General features: G+C 43.0%; 2 protein-coding genes across 2 annotated transcripts in view; one reads left to right on the forward strand and one right to left on the reverse strand.

The window, feature by feature from the left end:
* LOC113642379 (sterile alpha motif domain-containing protein 14) overlaps positions 1-5,706 on the forward strand; it is a 19,036-nt gene extending 13,330 nt beyond the window's left edge. Inside the window, exons 8-10 of the mRNA XM_027145818.2 lie at positions 3,074-3,178; positions 3,341-3,496; positions 4,131-5,706. Of these exons, the coding sequence (XP_027001619.2) occupies positions 3,074-3,178; positions 3,341-3,496; positions 4,131-4,286 (417 nt within the window). The 3' untranslated portion in view covers positions 4,287-5,706. The remainder of the gene's footprint in view (positions 1-3,073; positions 3,179-3,340; positions 3,497-4,130) is intronic.
* Positions 5,707-6,656: 950 nt separating this feature from the next.
* Positions 6,657-10,000, reverse strand: part of csf3a (colony stimulating factor 3 (granulocyte) a) — a 4,513-nt gene continuing 1,169 nt past the window's right edge. The window contains exons 2-5 of the mRNA XM_027145811.2: positions 9,876-10,000; positions 8,853-8,951; positions 7,905-8,066; positions 6,657-7,819 (exon numbers count right to left, since the gene is read on the reverse strand). The exon at positions 9,876-10,000 is cut by the window's right edge and continues 39 nt beyond it. Of these exons, the coding sequence (XP_027001612.1) occupies positions 7,628-7,819; positions 7,905-8,066; positions 8,853-8,951; positions 9,876-10,000 (578 nt within the window). The 3' untranslated portion in view covers positions 6,657-7,627. The remainder of the gene's footprint in view (positions 7,820-7,904; positions 8,067-8,852; positions 8,952-9,875) is intronic.

Genomic DNA, 10,000 nt, shown 5'->3' on the forward strand with positions numbered 1-10,000 from the left:
AACAGCATCGGCCTATTAGTTACTAGCCTAAACTGGACTTAAGTAAAGTCGGCCACATATTCACAGGTTGGAGTTTCCCGAGTCAATAACTCCTGAGCTAAACGCTGTTACTACACAAATAACACCTCTTTTCTATCGTAGTAATGTAGAGACGCAGCTACAACACAATTCTCCTCAATATCAACTTTCCTCCTTGGTGGACAAAATACATAAATCTCTAAGTGCGAACACCTAAGAGACAGATTACAAGGGACCGTCTGCAAAACCCGAAAAGCGAATACAAAAAAACAGTTAATAACTTCACTGTAATACACTGTACTGTCACCAGCTCACACATGGTGACAGTACAGTGTATTACAGTGTGTGTGTGAGCTGGTGACAGTACAGTGTATTACATGTGTGTGTGAGCTGGTGACAGTACTGTGTATTACAGTGTGTGTGAGCTGGTGACAGTACAGTGTATTACAGTGATGTGTGTGAGCTGGTGACAGTACAGTGTATTACAGTGTGTGTGAGCTGGTGACAGTACAGTGTATTACAGTGTGTGTGTGTGTGTGAGCTGGTGACAGTACAGTGTATTACAGTGTGTGTGAGCTGGTGACAGTACAGTGTATTACAGTGTGTGTGAGCTGGTGACAGTACAGTGTATTACAGTGTGTGTGAGCTGGTGACAGTACAGTGTATTACAGTGTGTGTGTGTGAGCTGGTGACAGTACAGTGTATTACAGTGTGTGTGAGCTGGTGACAGTACAGTGTATTACAGTGATGTGTGAGCTGGTGACAGTACAGTGTATTACAGTGTGTGTGAGCTGGTGACAGTACAGTGTATTACAGTGTGTGTGAGCTGGTGACAGTACAGTGTATTACAGTGATGTGTGAGCTGGTGACAGTACAGTGTATTACAGTGTGTGTGAGCTGGTGACAGTACAGTGTATTACAGTGTGTGTGAGCTGGTGACAGTACAGTGTATTACAGTGTGTGTGAGCTGGTGACAGTACAGTGTATTACAGTGTGTGTGAGCTGGTGACAGTACAGTGTATTACAGTGTGTGTGTGAGCTGGTGACAGTACAGTGTATTGCAGTGTGTGTGAGCTGGTGACAGTACAGTGTATTACAGTGATGTGTGAGCTGGTGACAGTACAGTGTATTACAGTGTGTGTGAGTGTGTGACAGTACAGTGTATTACAGTGTGTGTGAGCTGGTGACAGTACAGTGTATTACAGTGTGTGTGAGCTGGTGACAGTACAGTGTATTACAGTGTGTGTGAGCTGGTGACAGTACAGTGTATTACAGTGTGTGTAAGCTGGTGACAGTACAGTGTATTACAGTGTGTGTGAGCTGGTGACATTACAGTGTATTACAGTGTGTGACCTGGTGACAGTACAGTGTATTACAGTGTGTGTGAGCTGGTGACAGTACAGTGTATTACAGTGTGTGTGAGCTGGTGACAGTACAGTGTATTACAGTGTGTGTGAGCTGGTGACAGTACAGTGTATTACAGTGTGTGTGAGCTGGTGACAGTACAGTGTATTACAGTGTGTGTGTGCTGGTGACAGTACAGTGTATTACAGTGTGTGTGAGCTGGTGACAGTACAGTGTATTACAGTGTGTGTGAGCTGGTGACAGTACTGTGTATTACAGTGATGTGTGTGAGCTGGTGACAGTACAGTGTATTACAGTGTGTGTGAGCTGGTGACAGTACAGTGTATTACAGTGTGTGTGTGTGTGTGTGAGCTGGTGACAGTACAGTGTATTACAGTGTGTGTGTGAGCTGGTGACAGTACAGTGTATTACAGTGTGTGTGTGTGAGCTGGTGACAGTACAGTGTATTACAGTGTGTGTGAGCTGGTGACAGTACTGTGTATTACAGTGTGTGACCTGGTGACAGTACAGTGTATTACAGTGTGTGTGAGCTGGTGACAGTACAGTGTATTACAGTGTGTGTGAGCTGGTGACAGTACAGTGTATTACAGTGATGTGTGAGCTGGTGACAGTACAGTGTATTACAGTGTGTGTGAGCTGGTGACAGTACAGTGTATTACAGTGTGTGTGTGAGCTGGTGACAGTACAGTGTATTACAGTGTGTGTGTGTGTGTGTGTGAGCTGGTGACAGTACAGTGTATTACAGTGTGTGTGAGCTGGTGACAGTACAGTGTATTACAGTGTGTGTGAGCTGGTGACAGTACAGTGTATTACAGTGTGTGTGAGCTGGTGACAGTACTGTGTATTACAGTGTGTGTGAGCTGGTAACAGTACAGTGTATTACAGTGTGTGTGAGTGTGTGACAGTACAGTGTATTACAGTGTGTGTGAGCTGGTGACAGTACAGTGTATTACAGTGTGTGTGAGCTGGTGACAGTACAGTGTATTACAGTGTGTGTGAGCTGGTAACAGTACAGTGTATTACAGTGTGTGTGAGCTGGTGACAGTACAGTGTATTACAGTGTGTGTGTGAGCTGGTGACAGTACAGTGTATTACAGTGTGTGTGTGTGAGCTGGTAACAGTACAGTGTATTACAGTGTGTGTGAGCTGGTAACAGTACAGTGTATTACAGTGTGTGTGTGAGCTGGTGACAGTACAGTGTATTACAGTGTGTGTGAGCTGGTGACAGTACAGTGTATTACAGTGTGTGTGAGCTGGTGACAGTACAGTGTATTACAGTGTGTGACCTGGTGACAGTACAGTGTATTACAGTGTGTGTGAGTGTGTGACAGTACAGTGTATTACAGTGTGTGTGAGTGTGTGACAGTACAGTGTATTACAGTGTGTGTGAGCTGGTGACAGTACAGTGTATTACAGTGTGTGTGAGCTGGTGACAGTACAGTGTATTACAGTGTGTGTGAGCTGGTGACAGTGCAGTGTATTACAGTGTGTGTGAGCTGGGGTGTGGCGTGAGAATATGGGGGTGTGGCGTGAGAATACGGGGGTGTGGGATGAGAATATGGGGGTGTGGCATGAAAGCGTGAGATTTGGGTCAATTGCGTGAGTCTCACACTTAATGCGTGAGAGTTGGCCGAGAGTTAATTGTAAAGATTTGAGGCAGTCAACACTTTTCTCTTGTCTCTCTCTGTAGGAGTCGGCATTCAGTGATGAGTTTTCTCCTAAAAGTCCTCTAGCTCCGTCAGAGACTCGCTCCTCTCATCACCCGTATCAGACTCTGTCCCAGTCTTCAGACGAGGTCAGTACGGAGGGAGGATCCCGAGTCAACACTTGATTGATTGATTCAACACTTTCCTTTAAATCACACCATTCAGCATACAGATGGATGTAGAAACTTTGTATGTTTAGAGATTTTGACACCATCTTTATATATAACAGTCCTGTCCTGTGTCCTCTCCAGCGTGTAGACGAGCCTCAGTGTGTAGCCAGATTGTGGAGCACGCAGCAGGTGTGTGATTGGTTGAGGAGTTTAAACATGGAGCAGTATGTCCCCAAATTCAGGGACAAAGACGTGGATGGAGAACTTCTGCTGCAGATGGATGGAACCAAACTCAAGGTACACAAATGTAGGGGTACGACGGAACAGGACAGGACCAATTCTGGATTACTGACTAAAGATCCTTGAAGCCAAAAGCTTCATAAATGGACAGCACAGTGGGGTGGATGTAACAGTGTGTGTTTAGGTCTGAATACGAGTTGTACGCCACCTAGTGGGAGTGTTCAATATTTTGATCATTTTTATTTTAATAATAATAATAATAATGCACATTTCTGGTACATAATTGATTATCTCTGAGCTTGTTGCTTGTGCCCTCATGTGTGTTCATTCCTCCTGTCAGACATGTTTTAGACACACCATCACAACGGAATCGTTAATGTTCTAAACCACTGCACTCGTTACTGAGGTTGATATAACAAGATGAGGTAAGGTGACAAATCTGAACGATTGGAGTGAATGATTCCCCAAACATTTCTCAGCAGCACACACAGCACACTGTACAGGCCACAGGCAACAGTCACATGAGTGGATTTGGAAGCCAGTGATGGAAAAATGTCTGAAATAGAAACTAAAGTGTATTTCCAACCCCCCAATGAATCTGTCCAAATAAAACTGATATGTGTGTGTGTGTGTGTGTGTGTGTGTGTGTGTGTGTGTGTGTGTGTGTGTGTGTGTGTGTGTGTGTGTTCAGGCTCTGGGTGTGTTGAACTCGTCGGATCGCAGCATATTGAAGCGTCGAATTAAAGATATCCACGCTGCAGCTGAAAAGGAGAGGAAAGCTCTGGACAAGCTGGAGAAACAGAGAGAGAAGCAGCGGAAGAAAGACCAGGAGCAGAGGAAGAGTTAAATAAGAAAAATGGGCTGTGTTCCAAACGCCTAAAAAAAACTTACTTACTTCATGTTCTTATTAGAACATTGGCCATTTTAAGAAAATATTAGAGCACACTTACTCCATTAGCAAGACTTCTCGATAGCATGTTATGGGTGATTCTTACCCATAATGAACCGTTAGCATGCTTCAGGCTTAGCGGTGAGCAAGTGGTCATGAGATGGTTTATTAACACAGTGTGTAAAGTTTACTAGATTGTCTTTTATGTATGACTTGAGCTCAAACCTGCATTTACCTGTGAGGCTTCAGTTAAGCATGCTCCTGTATCTTGTATGCTAACCGCTAATTAGCGATTAGCCGATTAGTTAGCAGTTATTATTAATTTTCTGAACAGAATAAAATCTGATAGTCTACCAGTAGGAAGGTTGGTGAAACATCTCATTGTTTCTAATGATGACACGTGTTAAATACGGCTAACTGATTAAAAAACTAAATAGCTAGCATGCTAGTTAGCTGCTCGCACTGCAGGAAAAACGTCCAGAACCAGGTTCACCATCTGTACATGGTTATGGAGCGTTTTGTTCCCCATCTGAACATACATCTAGATCTTGTAAATGTTTTCTGTCAATCTGAGTGTGCAAATTTCATATGCTAACCCCTAATTAGCGATCAGCTGCTTAGCTTGCTGTAATTTCATATTCTATTATTATGACTTTAAGTGTGCGCTGCTACGTGTGTGTACTTGCTAATCAGCTGCATTCTAGTTAGAAGTAAGATTAGAGGATTCTGTGTGTTCTACAGTTAACAGTGTTTCTTGAAATGGCCAATGCTAATAAGAAAAAAATAGTGACTCTTATTTGTGCTTGTCACCAATCATTTTATGTTTTAGTGACAACATTCACACTCGACCCTCATTGGCCCACTGACGTGCAGTGACGTGGGAGTCTTTTTATCGCTATGCAGCACGTGTTGCGTTCTTTACATTATTATGCCTTATGTGTTATATGTGATATATTGCACTTGTCTGTTAGCTTAGTAACAGATTCACAGGCGTGTTGTTGTGCATGAGGTTCTGCTGTGACTGAGTGTGTGTGTGTGTGTGTGTGTGTGTGTGTGTGTGTGTGTGTGTGTGTGTGTGTGTGTGTGTGTGTGAGTATGTGTGAGTGTGTGTGTGTGAGTATGTGTGTGTGTGTGTATGTGTGAGTGTGTGAGTGTGTGTGTGGTTTAAGTGACAAGAGAAATATTTATTGATGGAAGAACAAAGTTACAGACCTTACAGAGATAACTGTATTAACTGCAAGTGTTTATTAGCATGAGTTAGTGGTGTGTGTGTGTGTGTGTGTGTGTGTGTGTGTGTGTGTGTGTGTGTGTGTGTGTGTGTGTGAGAGTGTGTGTGTGTGAGTGTGTGTGTGTGTGAGTGTGTGTGTGTGTGAGTGTGTGTGAGTGTGTGTGACTGTGTGAGTGAGTGAGTGTGTGTGTGAGTGTGTGTGTGTGTGTGTGTGAGTGTGTGTGTGTGTGTGAGTGAGTGAGTGTGTGTGAGTGTGAGTGTGTGTGTGTGTGTGACACTGTGTGTGTTTATGTGTGAGTGTGTGTGTGTGTGTGTGTGTGTGTGTGTGACACTGTGTGTGTTTATGTGTGAGTGTGTGACTGTGTGAGTGAGTGAGTGTGTGTGTGTGAGTGTGTGTGTGTGTGTGTGTGTGTGTGTGTGTGTGTGTGTGAGTGTGTGTGACTGTGTGAGTGAGTGTGTGTGTGTGTGTGTGTGAGTGTGTGTGAGTGAGTGTGTGAGTGTGAGTGTGTGTGAGTGAGTGTGTGAGTGAGTGTGTGAGTGAGTGTGTGAGTGTGTGTGTGAGTGTGTGTGTGTGTGTGTGAGTGTGTGTGAGTGTGTGTGAGTGAGTGTGTGTGTGTGAGTGTGTTTGTGTGAGTGTGTGAGTGTGTGTGTGTGTGTGTGTGTGTGTGTGTGTGTGTGTGTGTGTGTGTGTGAGTGTGTGTGTGAGTGTGTGTGAGTGTGTGTGTGAGTGAGTGTGTGTGAGTGTGTGAGTGAGTGTGTGTGTGTGTGTGTGTGTGTGTGTGTGTGTGTGTGGTTTGAAATGCTTCCTCTTTCCTATTAGGTGGGATTTCATTACTTTATTAGTGTTAGTCATGTTTGGACTATTTATTGAAGCTAAGTGTGCACAGTGTGTGTGATCTGTATGTTCTAGTGGTGTAGGGGTTAAGGGGAAGTGAAAGACAGTTTGTTAGAAACCGCACTGAAACACGTTTGTCTTCCCGTTTCATTCCTCTTCAGTCTTGATTATTTTTATTCCACTCGGCTTCACAGAATAAATGACAAAAATAAACATTTTACTATTTCAGATGTGGCATGAATTAAAAGCACAGTGCATCATGTAGAAAAGTATTTATTTATTTATTTATTTATTTATTTATTTATTTATTTATTTATTTATTTATAGCAATTACAAATGATTTATTAACTCGCCTGAATAAAACTCCAGGTCTGATATAATGCTCCATTAAGCTGTATTAAATGTGTAATAAACAATAAGTTAAAGATTTTTAAAAGCTGAGACGATGTCACATCACGTTTCACACAAACATCTACTGCTGCTCACTCAATATCTGAATAAATCAAACACAAACATTGCATTTACAGTGTTGTATATTTCTATAAATTGTATCATTCATATTGAGAAATACAAAAAATAAATAATCATTATTTAAAAAAAAAAACAAGAAGCAAACATTAAACACTGACAGAATGTACCACAATGCATCAGGGCAGAGCTCCTGGTCTCACCCCTTGTCTACCCCACAACCAGCAGCCCTGCCACCCTGCAAATCAACAAACCAACACACTGTATGACCAGAAGTATGTGAGCTCCTGACACCCACATGTGTTTAACTCTAAATAAACCCAGACGTCTCCTGCTACTGGCTGTTATAAAAAGCTGAACTCTTCTGTGCAGGACTGGAGATCTTCACTCCAACCTTCACCTCCACACCATGTCTTCATGGAGCTGCTTTGTACACAGGGACATTGTCCTGATGGAGCAGGGTTTGGAGTTCAACTGAAGACAAACTTTAAAGTTACACAGAGACGTTCTGCACAACTGTGTGACTCAGAGATCGGGGAAGAAACATGTGGGTCTGACAGGGGCACATACTTTTGAACCTATAGTGTATTTGTCTCTCGAACATCTGTGAATAACAATGTTTGCATTTATACAAACTGATGACAACCAGTGCATCATTTCATCTTTGCAGCACACAAATAAATATATAAATAACCCCCAAATAAATAAAAAATAAATAGAATTTCAAGTAAAATGTAAAAAAGTATAAAAGTTCCTTTTCATTGTGAGCTAAACGTGAAGGTTTGTGCGTTGAATTTCTCGTAAGGTTCGTACGGTGTCCTGAGTGAACGTACGCAGCTGCTCCAGCAGGAGGTGGAAGCCGACGTTCAGGTTATAATCATCTCTACTGACAGCAGCAGTGAACGCGGACACGGAGACGAGCTGAGACTTAGAGTTAGGAAACCCAGCCAGCGCCTGCAACTGAACACAACAACAAATGTTACACAAAAAAGTGTAAACAATAACACACATGGGAGAGCAGGACTAACACTGAGCACAAGCTTACCTTTTTAATGTGTGTATTCAGCTCACTGATCACAGACAGTATCTCACTCAGCTCGCTGCCACAATCCACTTTCTCCTTCTGTTCCTGCAACAGCTGTTGGAGCTGCAGAAATAACTGCTGATGGAGCTGCAGACCTTCAGAGATTCGGCCCAAATTCATCTCCTGCACCAAGAAACACAGTTGGTTAAGAAGGCTCAGGCATTCTAAACCCCAAGGCATTGTAGCTAAACCACACCCACTCAGGACTAAACCCATAAAGCATTCTAGTTAAACCACACCCACTCAGGACTAAACTCCAAAGCATTCTAGTTAAACCACACCCACTCAGGACTAAACCCCAAAGCATTCTAGCTAAACCACACCCACTCAGGACTAAACCCCAAAGCATTCTAGTTAAACCACACCCACTCAGGCATTCTAAACCCCAAGGCATTCTAGCTAAACCACACCCACTCAGGACTAAACCCCAAAGCATTCTAGCTAAACCACACCCACTCAGGACTAAACCCCAAAGCATTCTAGTTAAACCACACCCACTCAGGACTAAACCCCAAAGCATTCTAGCTAAACCACACCCACTCAGGACTAAACCCCAAAGCATTCTAGTTAAACCACACCCACTCAGGACTAAACCCCAAAGCATTCTATCTAATCCTTTAGGAATAATCCACAACTCTTTCACACTAAACTAAACCACTTCCAGATGAAATGAAGGTTCTATAAATCTGACTAAACCAAGAGTCTCTGCGATTTACCAAACGTCTTAGGACTAAACCTCAACATATAACTAACGTGTTACGATTAAAGACTACAGGTATAAACTGGACTAACTAAATCCCCCATTATTAGTCTTATGTGTGTCCTGAGGAATACAGCACAAGTCTTTCCCAAGACACAGACGTCTTTTAGATTAAGACTAAACTCATTTGTAAAAGAAATGTTTCTCACCAGAGTATTTGTTTCTGAAATGGGGGCGAGTTTCGGTGCAGGAGGAATCGCCAACACTCCCCTGATGTACTCCAGTCTGAAGGGGTCGCTCGTAAACTCCTGAAAAATCAACAAGAATTGTCACAAAAGACATAAACACACACACACACACACACACACACACACACACACACACACACACACACACACACACACACACACACACACACACACACACAACAGGAGAGTTTCATTTTTAGAAAACCTGTAAACGTTTAAGAAATGTGCAGTTTACTCTGAACAAAATGGTTCAAAATCTATCTGTCTCTCAACGTCACACGTTTGTGTTCGCACTGTGATGCATGACGTCATGTTTGTGTTTGCACTGTGATGCATGACGTCATGTTTGTGTTCGCACTGTGATGCATGACGTCACGTTTGTGTTCGCACTGTGATGCATGACGTCATGTTTGTGTTCGCACTGTGATGCATGACGTCACGTTTGTGTTCGCACTGTGATGCATGACGTCATGTTTGTGTTCGCACTGTGATGCATGATGTCATGTTTGTGTTCGCACTGTGATGCATGACGTCATGTTTGTGTTCGCACTGTGATGCATGATGTCATGTTTGTGTTCGCACTGTGATGCATGACGTCACGTTTGTGTTCGCACTGTGATGCATGACGTCACGTTTGTGTTCGCACTGTGATGCATGACGTCACGTTTGTGTTCGCACTGTGATGCATGACGTCATGTTTGTGTTCGCACTGTGATGCATGACGTCACTGATGTCTCCCGTTTCAGTTATAAATCTATGTTCTCTAGATATTATTACTGACATGCAGCTAAACCCATCTAAAAAAGTCCAGACCTCTCATCAGCGATCTGAGGCGACGCTGGAGATTTGAACCTGAGGCAGTATTTAGTGTCAGGATCAGGACATGTTGACATATGAAAGTCTCTTCATGTGAAAATGTATTATTTGATTTGAAGCTGAAGTTTCGTCACAGAGGAAATCTTTAGAACCTGGATTTTTTTTTACCTGTCTTACACACGATTTGTGCGCCGCAGGAATGTTCTCCAACATCTTACTGGTCAGACTCCGTGAGTCCTGAATGTTGGACTTGAAGTCACTGGGTTGTGAGTTGTGCTGTTTAACCGGTGCAG

This window comes from Tachysurus fulvidraco, chromosome 24, assembly GCF_022655615.1.
Source record: "Tachysurus fulvidraco isolate hzauxx_2018 chromosome 24, HZAU_PFXX_2.0, whole genome shotgun sequence".
Classification (NCBI taxonomy): Eukaryota; Metazoa; Chordata; class Actinopteri; order Siluriformes; family Bagridae; genus Tachysurus; species Tachysurus fulvidraco.